This window comes from Gigantopelta aegis, chromosome 8, assembly GCF_016097555.1.
Source record: "Gigantopelta aegis isolate Gae_Host chromosome 8, Gae_host_genome, whole genome shotgun sequence".
Classification (NCBI taxonomy): domain Eukaryota; kingdom Metazoa; phylum Mollusca; class Gastropoda; order Neomphalida; family Peltospiridae; genus Gigantopelta; species Gigantopelta aegis.
In genome coordinates, this window is record NC_054706.1 from 72893074 (window position 1) to 72916733 (window position 23660).

Sequence of the window (23660 nt, forward strand, 5' to 3'; positions counted from 1 at the left end):
CACGTAAAAATGTTTGTGAAAACATTTTATCAATGTTATATTTATATTTATAGTGATGACATGGGACTGGGGAAGACATTGCAGTGTATTACAGTGCTATGGTAAGATACTAGTGTGTGATTTATGTTAATTTTTAATCACTGGTTAAAAATATAGAGAATTTTAGTTATTTCAGTTTCCAAAGAAAATATGTATGTACCTTGTATTGCATTGTTTTATTTTGTTATGTTAGTTAATTTTGGGTCAGGGATATCTTTTAGTGCAAACAAGAATATTCTGGTAGCATATTTGTAATAAGGAATGGACAAGGCATTTCATTAACTATTTCTGTGAAAATATATAATTTCTTTATATGCATGTTTAACAACAGCCCAGCACTAAAACACACATCGGCTATTGGGTTTCCAAAGAAAATATGTCTATATACAGTCAGACCCCGTTATAATGGCCACCTTGGTACCATGATCACTGTGGCTTTATATCGTGATTGTTACAAGTTGATACCCCTGTGTTGATCATGTGACAAATGTTCTGCCTGTATTACAGTAACATATCCAAACAAATAACAGAAAAATATGTCCAAAAACGTTTAGGGGTTTGTTTTTTGTTTCTTAAAATGTGGAGGCAAGTACACTGTATTGACCGATCTTTAACACAGGGTGTAATTAAAATATGAGTCACTGTATCAGTCAAGTCACACACAAATGTTGTGAATTGCTTGTCTGGTCATTCATTTCTAAAGCAATACCCTCATTGAACACTGACAACTTGAATGTGACATGACACTTTCTCGGCTCTGTGCGAGATCCAGAGTATCTAAAGGCCACATATTTATAGTAGACCATCGTAAGCTTGTGTCACTAAGTAATTAAAAAGCTTCTGTTGATCACTCTTTGATTTTGTTTTGTCTTTAATTTTGTTTTGCCATTAGAAAGAAGTATGTTTGTTCTTAATTCCATTGTAACGCATGAAATGAACGTTGTATGTATTTGTTTCTGTAACATGTTTGTCCAATGGTGTAAATGTCATTGTAATTACAAATAGTGTAATGAGGTCTGACTGTTCATGACTGTGATTTGTTTTCTTATCACTTTGTAAGGACACTGTTGAAGCAGGGACCATATGGAGGAAAACCGATGTTAAAGCGAGTTTTGGTCATTACTCCAGGCAGTTTGGTCAAGGTGGGGAATTGTTTTTTCTCATTATTGTTAAACCAATGTTAAAAACAAGTTTTAACTGTCAACTAGTGGATTAATTTTTGACAAAAAATGTGTTGAGGTGTACAAATTTTGCTCCTCTAATTTCACTTTAAATGTTTATAATACATAAAATAATGCAGTATTCGAAATAATCACTTGTCCGTTTGTCCTGACAAGTGAAAATGTGCTTGGACAAACAATTTTTACTCAGTTGTTGTCCTATGGACAAGTAAAACATTTTCAACACAGTTTCATTTTGAGTAGTAAAAAACCTTGTCCTTGCACTTGAATGAAACAAAGCATTTATTTGGACAAGTAAAAATACTGTCAGACAAGTAGATGTCTAGATGTACTTGTCCAGTGGACTAGTGAAAATGTCTGCTTATTTCTATCACTGTGAAAAGGTTTTTGTCATACTTTGACCAAGTCAAACAGCTAGATATAGGTAAATACTCAACTTTAGTGTTAACTCCAGTATTACATCTGCTTTTAGCTCCATTTCTTAGAAAGTATAAATCTTAGACCAAGGAAGCTTGGTTTTGTAGTTACATCTATATAATTTACCTGTGTGATGATAACAAACTAATTTGTCCATCATTAAACTATGGTTGATGTTTTTTAGAACTGGCTTGCCGAGTTTCAAAAGTGGCTGGGTAGTGAAAGACTGAATGTGTTTGGTGTTTGTTCTGATAACAGAGTGGAGGTAAAGTAAAAAATTATTTCTTTTCAACATGGCCTGTCCTCAAACTAGTGCATATTCCCCATACGTCTGAACCATAAAAGCAAGGGAAAAGGAAGGAAGTTACAGTCACTTGACCGGGACATGAAGGGATACACAGTAGAAGAATTTTAGGCCATCCCATTGGCTGTTGGGATGTTCGAACCAGACTACTATCCTTAGGGAAATATGCACTAGTTTGAGGACAGGTGATGTATCTAGAAAAGAAAAAACACCAAGTTTTCTCCATGTTACATTTGTTGGATATGTGAACAAATGAATATGCGGTAAACAAACAATTTACATTTGTTGGATATGTGGTTAGCAAACCAGTTTACATTTGTTGTATATACTGTAAAACGGGTAATATTCGCGTGGGTGTAATTTTCGCAATTTTAATTTGACAGCAAAAATTAAACTCGCGCGAATATTAATACTAGTACCGTATTTGACCGGAAATAAGCCCAGGGGGCCAAGTCAACTCATTGTGAGCTTAGCATGGGGTGGGCTTATTCCCAGACAAGGGGCCAGTTTAGTTGGGGAAAAAAAAAAGTAATAATAATAATAAATAAAATAATAATAATAATTAAATGAACCAGAAAGAAAACAAAAAACATCTATTAATTAGTGTTCCATTTGTTATTATTAAATAATAATTGTTTATTAATATATATATTTTTTTTTTACTAGTATCTAATTATCAGAAACACACCTTCTATGTTACAAATACTTACCAGTGCTGTTTATTTACATCCAAAATTTAATGCTGAAAAGACTTAAAACAACAGCAATTAACAACAAACTCAATAGCTATACACCTTTCTGACACAGACAGCAATCTTACACTGATCAGCTAACTATACAAAGAGTTGTCAATCTAGGTCATTGTTCTTAGCCAATCAGAATAAGGTATTTGCCTAATTGGCATTAACAGCAGAGCAGTGTGTTGGTAAAAATAGACATTGGTTTTTAGTTCAGACTTGGGTTTGGGTACTTCAAAGAAATACTGCAAGCATGAAATTGAAAACAATGTTACACACTGTTACTGTTAGACTGCTTAATCTCACTGGTGGTAAAATATTGTGTTACATTTGTGTTTAATTACCTGCAGGAGGTATGACCTTTTAAATGAACTTTGAGCAAACTTGCATTTTCGTGTTATTTATAAAGTGACGTAGTTGGGGGTGGGCTTATTTCCGGATGAGGGCCTAATTTCTTGAATGCTATCAAAACGGAGGGGGGCTTATTCACAGACATGGGCTAATTTCCGGTCAAATACGGTATCATCTTTTAAAAAACCCATAACACAAACAAAAATAAGGTTAACACATTTCATTTACTCATAAATTTGTTTCAAAAATTAAAATCAACACTGGTAAGTATCCAATCAATAGCTGCAAGAATTTAAAAAAAAAAATGGTCCAAATCAGTACTACTACTACTACTTCCGGTAGCAGCTGCATACACGTGTTTCTTACTCCGTACTATTTTCTAGAAGACCAGCTTTACGAAAGCCACTCACAAGCATGTCCCTCTTTAAAGCAACCCCTTCCTGAACATGAATTAACCATCTGGCATGAATGGGTTTCATGTTGCTCGTTTGCAAATCAACAGAGATTTTTGAAAAGTCAACCTCGCCTTCAGAAATCTGGTTAGTCACTTCATTTGCGTACCAGTTTTGAAAACATTGTTTCAGTTCGTCTTTGTAATCCTTATTCACTGACAGATAAGTGGTTGTAGTCTGTCTGTACAACATGCTGGTACAAAGATACATTTGATGTTCAAATGTAGTTTGTTCAACATCATTTTGTCCTGGTGCGCTCTAAAAACATCAAAAATTGCCAAACCTTTTTGGTCACTTGGCAAGCCTAGCTGCTTCCACTTGTTTTCCATAAATGGAACAACAATAGTATCTACATATCGAATCATTGACTCCCCGTTACTCCAATGACTTTCCATGTGATGAATGTCCCATTTGTCAAGAAACTCGACTGTAGGGTGACAGCGATGTGTTTTCCCACCATATAGTATCTGTGGGGGGAGAAAGTCACCCATCATTGACACAGCCAGTAGAGACATGATTTGACGTTTGTCGTCAATGCCGGTGATTGTCACTTGTTTACTGCCCTTCTCTTCCATGGTCCACTCTCCACCTGGAACCAAATTTACACCCGTCTGGTCCCAGTTGATGATCATCTCATTGGGAATGTTGTGCTCCTTTCGGCAGTCATTCACTCTGGTTACAAAAGTGGACTTTATGCTATCAAAGTCATCTGGAAGTTTCTTCGAATCTTTTGTTCCCTTTCTTTTGACAAATGCCATTCTATCAAGAATTGATTTGGCCAGGGTTACTTTCACATTAACATGGCCTCCATACTTCTGCAGCCGGTTTCTGTCGAACTTTGTCACAATGCCTTCAATGCCACCCATAACAGTTCTTGAATTTACAATTCCACCTGATAAACAAACTTTACGTATCCAGTCCTGTACTTTTCCATCTAGTTTTTTACCCAACATTGGCGGTGGACCACGTTTTCCTTTGGATAGTGTCGATATCGGCGTGTCATAATCAGCCTGTTTCATCTTCCGTAGGTAAGCCGATTTGATTGACCAGACTGTACTTTCATTAATATTTTTTGCCAGTGTTGCCGACAGTCTTTTGGCAGCTTTTGTTGGTTCGATATCTATGGCTAGTTTAGCAATTTACAGAGTTTAACTTATCAACTGCATTATTTGCGGCCTGTGTACACTGAACATCTTCAATCGTTGAACACATTAAGGGGTCGGGTAAACCAACAGTTTTAGGCTTACTAGCATTTTTTTTTTAACCAGTGTAGAATTGAACCTGCCATATTAACGTTACGGAACTTTTGTGAAGACTGAACCTAAAACATTTTCTAAGTCAATTCGGTATATTAATTTGTAAGTAAACGTTTAGAAATTAGTTTTATCTGACCAGTCAAAATGACCAACTCATTCCGATGTCTTGACATAAGCCTAATCTGTTGGTCCCTCAAATTATAGACCAATTTCTGTAACAAATTGCTTTGGCAAAATCTTTGAAAAAATTATATTTAAAAACCTTTATAAATATATCAATGATCATAATATTCTTACTAATAATCAATCAGGCTTCAGATCAAAAGATTCTACAACTAATCAGCTACTAATTATTTATGATACTATAGGTAGTACTAAACCAAATAACTTCCAGCTGGGTAAAAGTTCGAGGTGCACCGAACTTTTGATAGAGAAGTGAACACCATAAGTCCTGTGATTGGTTATAAATGTGAGTGTGTTGGTTGTAAAAAATAATAGTTTCATCTGGGTAAAACAAATATGCAATTTTATTTCATCTAGTACCAATGTGTCAAGTAGCCTTGTGCTTGAAACATGTATGGAGTACCTGTAAAAATAACTACTCGAATTTTGTGCGGAATTAGGGTAGTCATAGATGCTACCCGTTATCTCAGAAACAAGCAGCTTGACCCCCAATTTTTTCTCATTCACTTTAAGGGTGAGGGGTAGTAGTATTTATATCCGTGGTGTTTATGTCGATTGATACGCTGCAGGTAGGAGTTTTAGCCACATATGTTACTATTGTCATTTATGGGATTTGATTTGGTAGTGTACACCCTATAATGAAAAACCCAGATAATGGACATAAGATTTGTATTCTGTGATATTACTAAAGCCTTTGATAGGGTATGGCATAAAGGTTTAATTTTTAAACTAATGAAATATGGTGTCTGTGATAATCTTCTTAATTGGTTCAGCAGTTATTTGTCCGAAAGGAAACAAAAGAGTAAAACTTGATGGTTACTTCTCAAATTGGAGGAATATCAATGCTGGAGTACCACAGGGATCTATACTTGGGCCATATCTTTTCTTAATATTCATAAATGATCTAGTAGACAATGTATCTAATAAAATAAAATAAAATTATTTGCTGATGACACCTCTCTTTATTGCATTGTCAATGACCACACTTCTACAGCCGAAACGCTAAATGAAGACTTAGAATCTATACATGAGTGGTCAACTAGCTGGGGAGTTGAATTTAGTATAACTAAAACCAAATCAATGTTATTCACAAGAAAACTACATATTGATATTCCTAAGCTATATCGTAATGGAATTCCTCTTCATAAAGTAACCTCCCACAAACATCTAGGGCTTACTTTAAACTCCAATGGTAGATGGACAGATCATATTAATGACATATATACTAAAGCTTGTAAACGACTTAACATTCTACGTATGTTAAAATATAAATTAAATAGATATTCCCTAACTAAATTGTATGTTGCATTTATAAGACCAATCTTAGAATATGGTAATATAATAATTGTGGGATAATTGTACAGCTGATCATTACAGGGTGTAATCCAAATCCCATAGACGACAATAGTAACATATGTGGCTAAAACCTGCAGCGTATCAATCGACATAAACGCCACGGATCAAATACTACCACCCCTCACACTTAAAGTGCAAAAAAATTGAAGCTGCCCGTATCATTACGGGTAGTGTCTAGACTACCCTAGTTCCGTATACTTTTTTGTACAGGTACCCCAACATTTTTCAAGCACAAGGCTACTTGACACATGGTACTAGACGAAATAAAATTTGCATATTTTTTTTACCCAGATAAAACTATATTTTTTACAACCAACACACTCACATTTATAACCAATCACAGGACTTGTGGTGTTCACTTCTCTATCAAAAGTTCGGTGCAGCCGGAAGTTATTTGCTATACTGATAACATACATTTTTCAAAACCCAGCTATGTGCAGCGGTCTGGTTTATTCTGACATAAAAACTGACAACCTATCTTTCAGTTGGGTGTGTGTACTCAGGTATATATGTAGAGACAACAAAGATATCAGAGTACCTCTACCCCTTTAAAGAATTCCATTAAAAACACATGCACTTGATTGACCCCTAGATTATGAAGACCTTAACAGGCACATCAAAGAAATACAATATTAAACCAATACACTGTTGAGGAAGGACAATTACCTGTATGAAGTAATGAAATGTCCTGAACAAGTGTTTGGAGGAAATCCTGTATGCTGGGTGTGGGTGTCTTCAAGTTACTGTTTCCAATCCATCGGCCCATGCTGATTTTCATAATGAACCATCAAAAATACATTGGCAGCCACCAATTTCCTGACTATATCCTGACTATTTTTTTTAAATGACAAAATTACCCGAAAATTATAGGCTTGCATTATTTTCAATCCGTGAATACAGTATTGGTGTGGTAATCAGATTTATTTAGCTAGTAACATTTAGAATACCTTTAACAATCATACTGGAACGCCACGTATATAAATACTACCACCCCTCACACTTAAAGTGAATAAGAAAAAATTGGGGGTCAAGCTGCTCGTTTCTGAGATAATGGGTAGTGTCTATGACTACCCTAGTTCCGTACAAAATTCGAGTACTTTTTTTTTACAGGTACCCCATACATGTTTCAAGCACATGGCTACTTGACACATTGGTACTAAATGAAATAAAATTGCATATTTTTTTTATTTGGTTTAGTACTACCTATAGGACTTAGGAAAGGAACATCTCCAGACAAACTATTATGAACTTGGTTGGGAACCTTTATATAAACGTCGCAAAAATGGTAAATTAATTTTAATGCATGAACATTTTAAAGGCGAAGCATCTACTGGATGAAATCTTGCCATATGTTAATCCTACTAATCGTTTTACACTCAGAAATCAACGTCCATTTACTCCACCAACATGCCATACTAATTCATATAAAAACAGCTTTACTCCTAATATTTTGGAGTTATGGAATGATCTTGACAGTTTAATTCAAAATGAACCATGTCTGCGTACCTATAAAAAATTAATAAAAAAGGGAAATCCCAATCCTTCATCTACTCTCTATCTTTATGGAAATCGTAAATGTAACATTATCCATTGTCAGCTTCGTAACTATGCTAGTAACTTAAACTATCAATTTATTTTTAAGCTATCTTTCTGATAGCCCAAGTTGTGCATGTGGAGATAACTGTGAAGATAATTTTGATTATTTTTATGTCTGCCCTCTGTTCATCAGACAAAGATATGATTTATTTGCATCGTTACGGAATTACCTTGATATCTTAGACATTGATCTACTACTATCTGGGTCAATAAACCTACCAATTGAAGAAAACCATTTAATTTTTAACACAGTACATAAATATATAGCTGAAAGTAAGAGATTCGAGTTATTATTCTGATCTTACTGCCCCATATACGGTTAGCTCCAACAATAGGATCATTACTATCATATTTTTCTCGACTATCCCATTTCTATTCTATCTACTCTGTACCTTTTATTGCTATATATTAAAAAATATTAATTATGTTAAATATTTTATGGCATTAGACATTGTTATTATGCTTTAGATATATATGATTATGAATATTGTCTGATGTCCATCTTGTTTAGGAGAGTACTTATATAGGCTCTGCCTGTTGTGCAATCCTTTTGATTCTTTTTTTTATCAATAAAATATCTCAAAACAAAACAATAATCCGTTGGTACTTTTGAGAATGTGTGTACACAAACAAAATAGATGAGACGTTTTCAACAACTGAAATTTATTAATTAGAACACTTATGGGAGAGTTGATTAATCCACATTCGAGATTACAGTCATTCATTGTGCATGAGCCAAGCAGCCATCTCGAGATAAAACGCATGTGATTGTACCACTTGGTTATCGGTCAAATACTATTAGGCTAAGTCAGTCACAGTTCTTTTATCTTTGTGGATTAAAAAGTATGCAGTAGTATTGCATTTGTTCTTTTTCATTCTTTATTTCCTTTTTTTTTACTGACTTGATAAAAAAAAACAAATTAAAAAAAACAAAAAACAATAATTAAAAAACCCCAACTACACGAACATTACCAACCGCGAAATGGCTATAATTGACTGGTCGCGAAAATTTACTCCCCCAAATATTACCCGTTTTACAGTATTCTGTTGAATATGTGGTAAACAAAACAATTTACAGTTGCTGTATATATTCTGTTGAATATGTTGTGTATTTGACACAATGTGTGTACATGCATTTGTTAAAGACTCCAATGCATAAAGTTCACATATGTTAAATAAAATGATTACTGTGTTTAATTCATGCTACTTATTCACATTTTATTGTCTTGTCTTTATGAAGTAAAAGTGAGATTAATAGTCTCCATCGAGGTAGACTTAATAGACTGCATCGAGTTGGTAGAAATTTCAACCCAGGACGACACTTATCGAGACCCAGGACAAAATTTCCACCACCGTGGGTGTACTTTTTCTATCCCACATGACTGCATATGATGGAGTCTTTTTCTCACATCCATTCGATAAATAAACCATTATTTTACACAAACAAACAAAATGGCTGAAAAAATAATTTCTTTATTTCACTATTTTATCATAAATAAACTACCCTACCATATTTGCGGCATCTGTTCCATGTGTCAAATATAATTTAATACTACAAATTAACAAGATAGCTTTTATAATGAAGGATCTAAAACTAACTAACTCGCATTAATATGACGTCATATATTAGTATTACCAACAACATATTACTTCCCATGGCTATACAAGACAGATTTATTCTATATGGGCTGACGTCATGCAATAGGTCTGTCTTGCATAGCTAGGGAAGGCAGAAATAGGTATTCATTTTCTGGCAATGGCAAAGGTTCAACTTTTGAAGTTTAATGTTAAAGTTTCACATTTAGATCAATTTCTCACAAACTAAAAAGTCCTAGATCAGTGAAACTTGGTTTGTAGTTGCATCTATGGATGTTCATCGCAGTGCACTGAAAATGGTTATGGTAGGTGAAATATTTGTCTTTTGCCATCCCCCATCCTTGTATTAAAAACAGTTTACAAGGACTTGGGATGGATGAGTTACTAGTATGCACTTCATAATATTAATTATATGTTATTTTTTCAAGTTTAAATATAAATCATTAAAATGTATATTTTTCAGGAATATGTTAAAACTGCTATTTATCCCGTTTTGGTTATTTCCTACGAAATGTTTGTCAGAGCCTCTGAGATCCTGAAAGCCACGAAGTTTGATATTGTTGTGTGTGATGAAGGTCATCGACTGAAAAACTCGGCTATTAAAACCACAGCTGTAAGTACGGAGGTTTAAAATTAAAATAGCTCATATTTTCAATTTCTAGTCACTCATTGCGTAGCCCAGTTGTAAAGCCCTCTCCTGATGCATGATCGGTCTGGGATTTATCCCTGTCGGTTGGTCTCACCTGATGCACGATCGGTCTGGGATTTATCCCCGTCGGTTGGTCTCACCTGATGCACGGTCGGTCTGGGATTTATCCCCGTCGGTTGGTCTCACCTGATGCATGGTCGGTCTGGGATTTATCCCCGTCGGTTGGTCTCACCTGATGCACGATCAGTCTGGGATTTATCCCCATCGGTTGGTTTCACTTGATGCACGGTCGGTCTGGGATTCCACACGAAATTAAAGAGTGACGAAAATTGGACATTTAAAAAAAGAAGAAAAAAAGGTAGTCTCGTTCAATCAGACCTGAATCCGGCTGAGATCTCGTTAGTTTCCGTTTCATGAGACTAGTAGTAACAATGCAATACATAAAACTTTAAATAAAAAAAAAACACTATGTAAATACAGAAAAATATATTATAAGATAATAAAGAATACTACGTTTTTGTATGGTTTTCTTTTGTAACTGATGGCTATGAAAGCAAGACACGCGTTTAAAAAAGGGAAGTAAACATCACAGTATGTTAAAATGTGGAATTGAAAATAACCCAGGATGGGCTTGTACAGTGACACTATACTCATAGTTCATACTGGATCTTTACATTAAAGGTTTCGCCTGTTGGTCAATCACAAACCGTAGTGAACAAGTATTTTGACAGTAATAAATATTGTTTAAATCAAACCTGAGCTAGCATTGCACCTTCACATTTCGTTTTGTTTTTAGGTTTTTGAGGATTATAAAAAAGCGCATAAGGTAGCCTAAGCGTCTTGCGTAAGCTTACAGTATTTTGTAAACAATAAGCGTCAACATTATTGACTTCAGTACTGGTACTTCATTGTTGTTTTTTATTGGGGGAAGGCATGGCAGATTCGCGAAAAAAATGCTTACAAATGGATTCATTTTGATCCCATGAAAATAAAGTATTTTGCAGTATTTAGTATTCATGGTAACATGATCAAAGCAAACACAAAAATCCATATACTTTGAGCATCATTTTTATGATTGGTTATTCCTGATTCAGAAAATAAAACATGTGCATTGTTCTGAATTTAAGAAAATATTGAGTCATTATTTATGTTTGTTTGTGTAGATAATTGGAAACTTGGCCATCAGCAGGAGGGTTGTTCTGACTGGCACACCAATACAGAATGATTTGAAAGAATTCTTCTCCATCATCGAATTCTGTAATCCAGGAATCCTTGGTAAGACTAAATGTAAATATGTCGGTACAAAGTACAAGATAAGTGTGGATCCCTTGTTGTACTTAATCAAGCCCACAAGTGTGAGTCTGAAGTGAGACTAAATTAACTCCATAGTGTGATAAGTGTAAATCTTAACTGAGAGTATGCTTAGCTCTTCAGTAAATCAAAGTGTCATGGCTCACACTGGAACAAATTTTTGGTTGAGCCAATTTTTATGTATTTAGAGAAAGAAAGAAAGAAATGTTTTGTTTAACGACACACTCAACACAATTAGAGAATTTTCTTTCTTCAAAGTTATTAAAATGTGGTTAATTTAATGAATATTTTATTAACCAAAGACTAAATGTTGTAGCCACTTTAAATAAAAGTTAGCAGTTGGCTAATTTGGCAATACACAGGGTGAGTCTTGAGTGTATATATTTGATCAGCTTTAGCAAAGTTCAAAATTAATTTTATACTTGAAGTGTAACTTTTTTTAACAGCAAGACAAACGAGAATAAAAACATAAGATTTATACTATTGTTTCTGAAAATGAAGAATTCTTGAGATATCTTCAAATACTGAAACAAATAATATGGAAAGCAAAAGCTGCTTGTGATATTGATTATCAGAATGCTTACTAAACATCCAAGTTGCCTGCCCCTGTCAGTTTCGATTAAATGTGAATCTAGTGAGACTAAATGTGTATCTTTACTTAATTCAGGTTAATTTATTACAAATTACTAGACTTCTGTTGTCAGAAAACCGAGATAAGAATTAATTAACATCAATAACAACAGCAATAAAGATAACTTATTTTAAGTGTCGATCATTAGTGAGTAATTGTGAACTCCTTTTGAGTATTATTTAAACATTTCTTTTCAATCCCAGATGAATTTTGGGTAAGACCATATGGAGCTATTAATTCAATTTTTTTTTTTAAAATGTAAACATAACATCAAATTTTTGTTACTTTCAATGTTTTTTCTTTCCAAGGTTCAAGTGCTTCATTTCGTCGTGTGTTTGAAGACCCCATTGTGGCCTCGCGTCAACCTGGGGCAAGTCAAGAGGTGGTAACCCTAGGCCAGGAACGTGGAGCAGAACTAACAAAGCTGACAAAAGCGTTCATTCTGAGACGAACACAGGACATCAACAACAAATACCTACCTCCTAAAGGTGAGTACCAGACATCTCATACCCAGACCAGTTCACTGCCAGTCGGTCTGTATAAGTTTGTGACATCAACAACAAATACTTACCTCCTAAAGGTGGGTCGTCATGAGTACCAGACATTTCATACCCAGACCAGGTCACCTCCAGTTAGTCTGTACCAGTTTGTTCTTCTGCCAGTTGACCTCAAAATATTTGTCACTTCATCCTGGTTACACAATAAAATATATAATACAGTGAAGCCCCTCTAACCCGGACACCCACAGGACCATGTAAATATTCTGGTTTTAAGGGGTATTTGGTTTAGAGGGGTTATTTTCTGTACTGATATTTATGTTGATATTTTCTGATCACTATATCACAAGAACCGTAACTCTGAAGAAGTATCCCAATGAATCCACCTATTGGGATCAATCCCAAACCGACCATGCATCAAGCGAGCGCTTTACCACTGGACTACATCCATCCCACCCACCCACCCACCCCACCCCACCTAGTTTAGACAGATGTCGGTTTAGAGTCAGCTGTATTTGCGCTTCGTTCCTTTATTAGCCCCCCTAACAGAAGAGGATTATAGGTTTCATCTCTGTTCTTCTGTCTGTCTGTATGTCCATCTGTCCCACATAGTTTTCTGGTCTTTTTGTTTTTAAATGCCTCACAATTTTGAGCTATATATTATGTATTGCTTTATCATGTACTGTTACACATTTATATATTGATGCATAAACATTATGTACTGGCATTGAAGCTTAGTTGACTGAAATTGCCTGTGTGTTGTGTTGTAGTTGAACTGGTGTTGTTCTGTAAGCCGAGCAACCTCCAGCTCCAACTGTACAGGAGAACGCTGCACAGTCAGGTGATCCGGAGCTGTCTGTGTGGAACCATGGATGGCTCCCCGCATCTCGTGTGTATTGGGGCACTCAAACAACTCTGTAACCATCCCGGCCTCGTCTGGAACAAAGCTGTCGATGCTGCTGGAAATGGAAAGGTAACAGACTCTAGAGAGGTGCTTAGTTGAGCTTTTTATTTTGAATAGACAACCCCTACTGTGAACCATAACGGACACCCTCTGAAGGTATAGAGGTTAGAGCGTAACTTTTTAATAGATTTATCTGTCATGTTATTAAAGAGTCAAGGCATAACAAATAGTTACGGATTCTTTGTAATAATACATGTATATAAAATGGTTTATTAAACTATGCACTCAACACATTTTATTTACAGTTATATGGTGTTGGACATATGGTTAAGGACCACACAGATATTGAGGGAGGAAACCTGCTGTTGCCACTTCATGGGCTACACTTTTCGATTAGCAGCAAGGGATCTTTTATATGCATAATACCACAGCCTTTGATGTACCAGTCATGGTGCACTGGCTGGAGCGAAAAATAGCCCAATGGGACCACTGACGGGGATCGATCCCAAACCGACCGCACATCAGCCGAGTGCTTTACCATTGGGCTACGTCTTGTCCCAATATGCAAAGAGTGCAACTTTTAAAAAAAAAACATCCTTAAGACCTATTTCTTAAATAGTGTCATGGGTATAGAAGTATCTAGAATAAAAACCAAAAGTACGGACCTTTATAATTTTTGTTACAGTCACTGATTACGTAGTATCTGAGGTACAGTCCTTTTTTCACATCTAATGTTTTTGGAGCTACTACAAACACAAGGACACCCAGAAACACTGAACTTGCCAAATTTTATCATTTAAACAAGAAGTATTTTTAATGTTTAACTTAACTAAAAATACTATAGTAGCCAAAACTATTTTGCTAAATAACTAGGGTCCTTTAAAATGTACAATTACAGAAGCCATCATCCTTGTGTATTTATTTGGTAACCTAATATTGTTGCTATTGTTGTATTTTGTACTATGAAACTTTTTTGTAATTAATGTGTAGGAGAGTGTGTATTCAGGACTGCGTGCACTCTACCCAGCTGATTTTTGTTCTGATGTGTTAGCTGTTGAAGATTCGGGCAAACTGGCCGTTCTGACCATTCTTCTTAAAAATATCCATTCCAGTGGAGAGAAAACTGTTCTCGTCTCCAATCACACTAAGGTAAATAGTCTAATGAGGATCTTTGGATTGGGGTGGAGGTTAACAGTTAGAATTAAGATAAATCATTTGTGCATTTGCTTACTCATTTAAGTGTATGCAGTGAAACCCCAAACAATATTTAAGATTTATTAACATATATATAGTTGAAATCGTTTGGTTCCAAGATGCCAAATGTGTTTCAGTGCATGTGTGTCTTAGCCAAAATGTATTAACATGCTCATATACCACTAGAGTTTCGAGCACTAGTGTCTCAGCACATGAAATTTAATGATTTGACTCTTAAGTCATTTGGTTTAAGCTTGTCTCAGGGAATTCTGTTGGCTTACCTTGTCAGTATATCAAGAAGTGTAGAGTTCCAATTAATACAACTTACATGAATTTTAAAGTGTGTTGTGTTTGCAATTTTGTGCCAGGATTCTGGATTTATGTGTCGCCCCAACACCATTTGCATCCTGGTTCTTCTGAAGTGAGCGGTATTTAGCTCAGTCGGTTCATTGCTCTCCTGAGGTGCTTGTGTCACAGGATCAAACCACCTCAGGGGGATCCATTCAACTGATTGAATTTTTTCTCGTTCAAACCAGTGCACTGCAACTGGTCAAAGGCTGTAATATGTGCTTTCCTGTCTGTGGGGAAAGTACATATAAACGATCCCATGCTGCTAATGGAAATATTTAGCGGGTTTCTTCTGATGACCAAATGTCAGAATTACCACATTTGGCATCCAATGGCCGATGATTAATTAATGAGGTGCTCTAGATTAATTAATGAATGTGGTCTTGTGGAGTCTTTAAACAAAACAAACTTCAACTTTGTTCTTTTGATGACAATTCATAGTCAAAGTACTTAATCTCTTACTTACCAACATTCTACAATGCTTTTCAGCTTGCTTTTATCCATGATCATTTTTTTTCTTTCTGGATCAGTCTTATAACAAGTTCAGGAAGATATTGAATTAAACATAGATTTTGTTTTTATTTTATAGACCTTGGACATATTGGAGAAATTCTGCATCAAAGACGGCTACCAGTTTGTTCGTTTGGATGGTCAGACCCCTACAACCCAGAGACAGGACATCGTCAACAAATTCAACAACAAATATTCCGACCACAGTACGTACTGAGGAACCTTTTCTTCCAACACACAGGTGGTTGAATTTAATGGTAAAATGTAATGGTAAAAGCTTGTGATTTTTCATTTTCAGTCTTCTTGCTTACAGTCTGATTCTTTGTTCAGATTTGGTATCTGGGCTCCTGATTATAAACATCGCAGACCAGACTGAAATCTTCAGTGACATCAAAGGCATGTGATATTCATATGGTGTTACCATGATGTTATGGTTTCAAGACATTGTTAGACTCGTGTCTTGACTAAGTATACTAAAAGACAAAAGTTATTGTGACACACAAAGAAGAAAGATAATTGATGATAAGTTTTTACTGCCGTGTATGAAACGTTATAATATGAAAAGAGAAATGTCCGAAGGTATGGAAACGAGCAATAGTCCATGAAACGGGCACACCTGCCATATGCAAATGAGCCACATCATTAGAGGGGGTCCAGAGCGAAGTTCACACAGTCAGTAGCGAGTGTGTCCACCTTGAGCATTGATACAGGCCTGGCATTGTCGTCTCATTGAGGCCACTAAACACTGGAGAAAGTTCCTGGGAATGCCTGTTTCGCAGATGCGTGGTTAGGATCCATGTGTTTTGGCGAGGGGTTGTCACGGGTGGTCGGCCGCTACGGGGACAGTCCCTGACCTGGTTGTTTTGTTGATATCGTTGCCATAAGTGCCATATGGTGTTTCTGTGGACGTTGAATTGACATAAGACGTCACACTGCGAGGTCCCAGATTCACACATCCCTATGACTCGCCATCTGTCATTTTCATAGAAGCGTGGCATGACGAAATTGCATCAAACAGTTCACTAATGGTGTTTTTCTGAGTTCTGGACTTCTGAAGGCTGCACAGAGTGGCAATGATTTGCGACTGAATGTCTGGCCTTTTATGGTGAACACTGGACAGGATTTCTCCTGAATATTCCATGTTTCTTGCACAGTGCATGCAATCGCTGCACCAACTGCTTGGTTGCATTTCTTCAAGCTGTTTCATGCACATTTTCACATCCATAAATCCATTCACAAATTTATTACTCCAAACAATCCATGTAACAATAACTTTTGCCTTTTAGTATATTTTATAAGGCCCTGGACTCAAATGCCATATAAAAAATTTAAAAGTTAAAAGTGTGTTTTGTTTAAAGACACCACTAGAGCACATTGACTTATTAATGATTGCCTGTTAGATGTGAAACATTTAGTAATTTTTTACTTGTAGGGTTAAGACGAAATTTATGTATTTTGTTTTTATTCTGTGTACCTGTGATTGCTTTTTAGGTCACTGAATCTCCAAAATATTTAAGTCACACCACTGGTCCTATTAAAACTGATACTTCACAATTGTCAGTATACTACAGTTCATGAATGATGTACTAACCAATCTTGTATACTAGTCACAAGAAGTTAAGAGCCAGTATCAAATTTATCAGAGACAGTGATAGGTAGTGAAAAGTAGTTTACATATTTGAATAAAGCATTTCATCTTGCATGTACATGAGCCTTTTACTCACAGCTTGTTTGGTTGCCTGTAAAAAAGCGTATGGTAAATGCATAAAAAAATCAAAGACTGTTTGACTTTTTAAAATGTTTTTTTTCTGACTAAGCAGGACACCGGTCTGAAAACTGCATGGTGCATGTGAAACTCCTTTTTCATGTTAACACTTTTATTATCTGAGTATGTTTGGGAACAGTATAAATTTCTTTACTATCTGGCTTTGGATAACCATGCCACCAAAACGTAAACTGACTATTCTGGACTGGTCGAGCCCTGCCATGTCTGAATGATAACGTATTCATGAGACAAGTAGCAAGTGGCCCATAACTTCTTGTGACTAGTATATTAATTCAAGTATTCTGTTACAGGTATTTTTCTGTTGAGCACCAAGGCTGGTGGAGTTGGACTCAATTTAGTTGGGGCATCAAGACTCATCCTTTACGATATTGATTGGAATCCAGCTAATGACTTGCAGGTAGATTTAATATGTTTTCTTTTGTATATGATCTCAAGAAAAATTTATGACTGATACATAATAATGCTTTGATATGTGCTTTATAAAGAAATATTACAAACACTGTAGTCTTTTTTTATAAATAAAGAATGGCTAAATTATACAAACGTACAACTTTCTACTTGTGATTTCATATCAAGTATTAACTGTGATGATTTTATTTCCTTTGTAGGCGATGGCCAGAGTGTGGCGCGATGGTCAGAAAAAGAAAGTGTATATATACAGACTACTGACCACTGTAAGCATTATCAATAAACAAATATCCATTACAATTTAGGGCCCCGTTCCATGAACCGATCTTAGCCCTAAGATCACCTTAAGTGTATACGGTGGCATTGCATTTAAGGTGATCTTAGAGCTAAGATCGCGTTGTGGAACAGGACCCAGGGCCTAGTTTTATGAAGAGGTCTTAATGCTAATATCACTGTAGCTGTATAACTAATAAGTGATTGTGGTGTCAATATCACCTTAGCTGTATAACTAATAAGTGATCTTAGTGCCAGTATCACCTTAGCTGTATAACTAATAAGTGATCGTGGTGTCAGTATCACCTTAGCTGTATAACTAATAAGTGATCTTAGTGCCAATATCACCTTAGCTGTATAACTAATAAGTGATCTTAGTGCCAATATCACCTTAGCTGTATAACTAATAAGTGATTGTGGTGTCAATATCACCTTAGCTGTATAACTAATAAGTGATTGTGGTGTCAATATTACCTTAGCTGTATAACTAATAAGTGATTGTGGTGTCAATATCACCTTAGCTGTATAACTAATAAGTGATTGTGGTGTCAATATCACCTTAGCTGTATAACTAATAAGTGATTGTGGTGTCAATATCACCTTAGCTGTATAACTAATAAGTGATCTTAGTTCTAATATCATCTGTGCTAAGATTGCTTCATAAAACAGGACCCTGATTGTTAAACTTATTAATAAAATTATAAATTGATGACCGCAAGTTGCTTAAATTGGGTTAAATTTATACAAAAAACTAATTTCCAATTGTCCCTTACTAAAACTTGTCGAATTAAAAGCATTTGTCAGCCTCAAATTGTCAGAAAATAACTAAGTAACACTCTCTTGATGTGTGTAATATTTTAGGGGACATCTTAGTGAGTCTAATTACACAAACATTTTTTACAGAAGAACTTAATTAATATTTTAAAAATATGTTGTTAAAACCCTACCATCATGATCCATGATTTCATTGTTTATGAAGCTTTCACGCAGTTTATTTTCACTTTTAATCGACAATGAGTAATCCCATCCATCATCTACTTCAAATAAAAGTCTGTTTTATTTTCGGAGTATATATCCTTTACAAATCTTGAATTTCCATTAAATAATAATGTCCAACATGTTTTTAAGGAAACATTTTATAAATAGCAAGAAATCGAACCCATATTCGTGTTATGTCATCCCCGTTAGTAGGCACATTGGGCTATTTCTCGTTCCAACCAGTGCACCATGACTGGTATATCAAAGGATGTGGTATGTGCTATCCTGTCTGTGGGGTGGTACATATAAAAGATCCCTTGCTGCTAATCGAAAAGAGTGGCTCATGAAGTGGCGACAGCGGGTTTCCTCTCAACATCTGTGTGGTCCGTAACCATATGTCTGACATTATATAATGGTAAATAAAATGTGTTGAGTGTGTTTTTAAATAAAACATTTCTTTCCTTCTTTCCATTAACGTTTACACAAATTTATTCTTTTTTTGGTTCTTTTCGATATTGCAATAACAACTTAAATACAAATACCAGTCAACAAAATACATTGGATGTGTTCGATTGTCATTCTACTATGTCCTAGCATTCACAGAATCAAGATAGATAACTCCTGTGAGTTTTGACAGCTGTGTTTATGAAGACAGGTCGAGAATGGGGGGTGGGTGGGAATAGTTAAAACACTCACCATAGTTATTAAGCAGTATAAAATTTTCATTTTATTATTACAAGTTATTTTTAATAGTTAAATTACACATTACATGGAATCTGTTGCTTAAATGATCACTGTTTGTCAAATCCACTGTGTTTCTGGTCATCCTGGTCTTCATAGTACCTTGAAATGTGTTTTATCAGAAACAGAAAATCAGTCCTCTGAGAATTGAAAATTTGCATAAAGTACTTCTTTGTGAATAACCCGTCAAGACTATATAAAGTGTGTTCTAAATCTAATGCGCAAACAAAAAATGGATTACTCAAAACTAGTCTTGCATGAGCATCGTATGAATGAAACTAGTGTTCTCACATTTTTTAGAGGTCAGAAATGTTACCTTGAAAACTAGAGTTGGTGACTTTAAAGTGGACAGAAATTTGAATTTATAATGCTTACTGCAGAGTACTACAGAGGAGAACATTTCAGAGGTTTGACATGGAAACTGGAGTCATGACTTTAAATTAGATGGAAATTTTAATCTGTAATGCTTACTGCTGGGCACTACTAAGGAGAAGATTTCGAAAGGTCTGAAAAGTTGTCATGGAAATGAGAGTCAGTGACTTTAAAGTAGATTAAAATTTTAATGTGTAATGCTTTCTTCAGAGCACTATTGAGGAGAAGATTTCAGAGCTCTCAAAAGTTGTTATGTAAACTGGAGTCAGTGACTTTAAAGTAGATAAAACAAATTTAATCTGTAATTTTTCCAACAGGGCACTATTGAGGAGAAGATTTACCAGCGACAGATCAGCAAGCAGGGCCTGAGTGGAGCCGTGATGGATGTCAAGGAGAAGAAAGACGTCCAGTTCTCACATGACGATCTCAAGGTGAACAGAATTGTGTGTCAATATATCTTAAAGGGACTGTCCTGAGTTTGCTGCCATTGTAAAATGTTTTCGACTAATACGGCTTTTTTAAGAACCAAACTGACATGTTAAATACAATTTTTTGTTTAGAACATCAACAGGGCTTCTAGATTATGGTAGCCCCACTCCCATGGCTAGTGATATTCAATGTTGGGCTAGTAAATAACTACTATTGCTATGCCCAATGGCTAGTGATTTTTTGGTGTCAAATGCATTTAAATCTGTTTTGTAAATTTTAATATTCTGCCTTTTCCTCCTCTCAAATCTAATGGATTTTAAGCTCTATTTCTTTCTTTAGGTGACATATCCAATTATTCCTATTAGTAAAATTGTATTTAATTAAAGTAGGGCTAGTGAATTTTTAATCATGGCTAGTAACTGTTTTTAATCACTGATCACTGATTTTTATGACAATTCTTAAAGCCCTGATATCAATGTCTGTATAGATGACTAACAACACTTTGTCAAATTGTTAATTATTGTTCTTTAATGCCGTTACAATACATTGACATTTTGTATGGTCAACGTATGCACAAAACTCACTCTCATGTTAAAAATCTTGTCTCCGTTTCAAATAGTTCACACATGACGTCTCACTAAAATGGCGTGTAACATTTTTCACACGAGATATCTTTTCCTTCCTAATTACCCAATGTCTTAAAATTCGTAACTAAAATGCAGATGACCCAGTACTAAAAGGTGGACCAGACCGCAACAGTCTGTATATGTAGTTATATGTAGTGTGCTTCTTGTCATACTAATGTTTGAAGGAGATAAAACTTCATTTTATTTCCTAATATACAGGGCCGTAGCTAGGATTTTGTTTGGTGGGGGGGTGGGGCAGATGAATTCTACGTATACCTAAAACTCCTCAAACGGTTAAGAAGATGATTTTCTTTAAGTTCCTCTTATTTTTACTGCTAGCTACGGCCCTGATATCGATGTTTGTCATACATACAAAATTATTTTGAGGTAAAATCTAGTCTCGACTTCTAGAAACATTTATGTGATCAGAATCATTTCTTATTGGTGGTTATATTTGACTATCCCGCAAAAACAAATCTGCATTGAACTGTTTGTTTTTTGACAGGACCTGTTTACCCTGAATGAAATGACTGACTGTGATACTCATTCCCTGCTGAACTGTAATTGCCATGGCAACAATGTGGATGGAGACACCTCAGTCTCCAGTCGTACAGTTTCGAGAGTGTGTCAGCTTGGTGGAATGTTGGCTGACACACAGGTAAACTCATAACATTAGCTTTTTGCCACGGCTGTTTTTTGTCAAGGTGGTTTTGTCTCGGCTTTACAAAGTAAAAATGCAAAGTATAGGTATTACTTTTTCAACGGTGGCAACTTTTGGATTAAAGTTTAACGGTAAAGTTTCATGTTTAGATCAGTTTCTCACCAACTATTGTTCTTAGATCAATGAAACTTGGTTTACAGTTTTGAATGTTCATCACAGTGCATCAAAATTGTTTAGGTACACAATACATTTAATTGTATGGAATTCTTGTTTAGAGATTTTAATAAGTCAATTGGGGAGAGAAGCAGGAAAGTAAAGAAAATCACATGCAAAGACCAGAAGAATGTAGCTCAGTGAAAGTAAAGAAAATCACATGCAAACACCAGAAGAATGTAGTGCAGGAAAGTAAAGAAAATCACATGCAAACACCAGAAGAATGTAGCTCAGTGAAAGTAAAGAAAATCACATGCAAACACTATAAGAATGTAACACAGGAAAGTAAAGAAAATCACATGCAAACACCAGAAGAATGTAGCTCAGTGAAAGTAAAGAAAATCACATGCAAACACCAGAAGAATGTAGCTCAGTGAAAGTGAAGAAAATCACATGCAAACACCAGAAGAATGTAGCTCAGTGAAAGTAAAGAAAATCACATGCAAACACCAGAAGAATGTAGCGCAGGAAAGTAAAGAAAATCACATGCAAACACCAGAAGAATGTAGCTCAGTGAAAGTAAAGAAAATCACATGCAAACACCAGAAGAATGTAGCTCAGTGAAAGTAAAAAAAATCACATGCAAACACCAGAAGAATGTAGCGCAGGAAAGTAAAGAAAATCACATGCAAACACCAGAAGAATGTAACACAGGAAAGTAAAGAAAATCACATGCAAACACCAGAAGAATGTAGCTCAGTGAAAGTAAAGAAAATCACATGCAAACACCAGAAGAATGTAGCTCAGTGAAAGTGAAGAAAATCACATGCAAACACCAGAAGAATGTAGCTCAGTGAAAGTAAAGAAAATCACATGCAAACACCAGAAGAATGTAGCGCAGGAAAGTAAAGAAAATCACATGCAAACACCAGAAGAATGTAGCTCAGTGAAAGTAAAGAAAATCACATGCAAACACCAGAAGAATGTAGCTCAGTGAAAGTAAAAAAAATCACATGCAAACACCAGAAGAATGTAGCGCAGGAAAGTAAAGAAAATCACATGCAAACACCAGAAGAATGTAGCTCAGTGAAAGTAAAGAAAATCACATGCAAACACCAGAAGAATGTAGCTCAGTGAAAGTAAAGAAAATCACATGCAAACACCAGAAGAATGTAGCGCAGGAAAGTAAAGAAAATCACATGCAAACACCAGAAGAATGTAGCTCAGTGAAAGTAAAGAAAATCACATGCAAACACCAGAAGAATGTAGCTCAGTGAAAGTAAAGAAAATCACATGCAAACACCAGAAGAATGTAGCGCAGGAAAGTAAAGAAAATCACATGCAAACACCAGAAGAATGTAGCTCAGTGAAAGTAAAGAAAATCACATGCAAACACCAGAAGAATGTAGCTCAGTGAAAGTAAAGAAAATCACATGCAAACACCAGAAGAGTGTAGCTCAGTGAAAGTAAAGAAAATCACATGCAAACACCAGAAGAATGTAGCGCAGGAAAGTAAACAAAATCACATGCAAACACCAGAAGAATTTAGCTCAGGAAAGTAAACAAAATCACATGCAAACACTATAAGAATGTAACACAGGAAAGTAAACAAAATCACATGCAAACACCAGAAGAATGTACCGCAGGAAAGTAAAGAAAATCACATGCCAACACCAGAAGAATGTAGCGCAGGAAAGTAAAGAAAATCACATGCAAACACC

At 35.5% G+C, this 23660-nt stretch overlaps 1 protein-coding gene across 1 annotated transcript in view; it reads left to right on the top strand.

Annotated features, from left to right (window-relative positions):
- Nucleotides 1-23660, top strand: part of LOC121378963 (DNA repair and recombination protein RAD54B-like) — a 43642-nt gene that overhangs the window by 16162 nt on the left and 3820 nt on the right. The window contains exons 12-24 of the mRNA XM_041507373.1: nt 54-101; nt 1100-1181; nt 1822-1902; nt 9932-10081; nt 11281-11392; nt 12368-12547; nt 13327-13529; nt 14451-14609; nt 15592-15718; nt 17589-17695; nt 17907-17972; nt 20388-20501; nt 21631-21783. Of these exons, the coding sequence (XP_041363307.1) occupies nt 54-101; nt 1100-1181; nt 1822-1902; nt 9932-10081; nt 11281-11392; nt 12368-12547; nt 13327-13529; nt 14451-14609; nt 15592-15718; nt 17589-17695; nt 17907-17972; nt 20388-20501; nt 21631-21783 (1582 nt within the window). The remainder of the gene's footprint in view (nt 1-53; nt 102-1099; nt 1182-1821; nt 1903-9931; nt 10082-11280; nt 11393-12367; nt 12548-13326; nt 13530-14450; nt 14610-15591; nt 15719-17588; nt 17696-17906; nt 17973-20387; nt 20502-21630; nt 21784-23660) is intronic.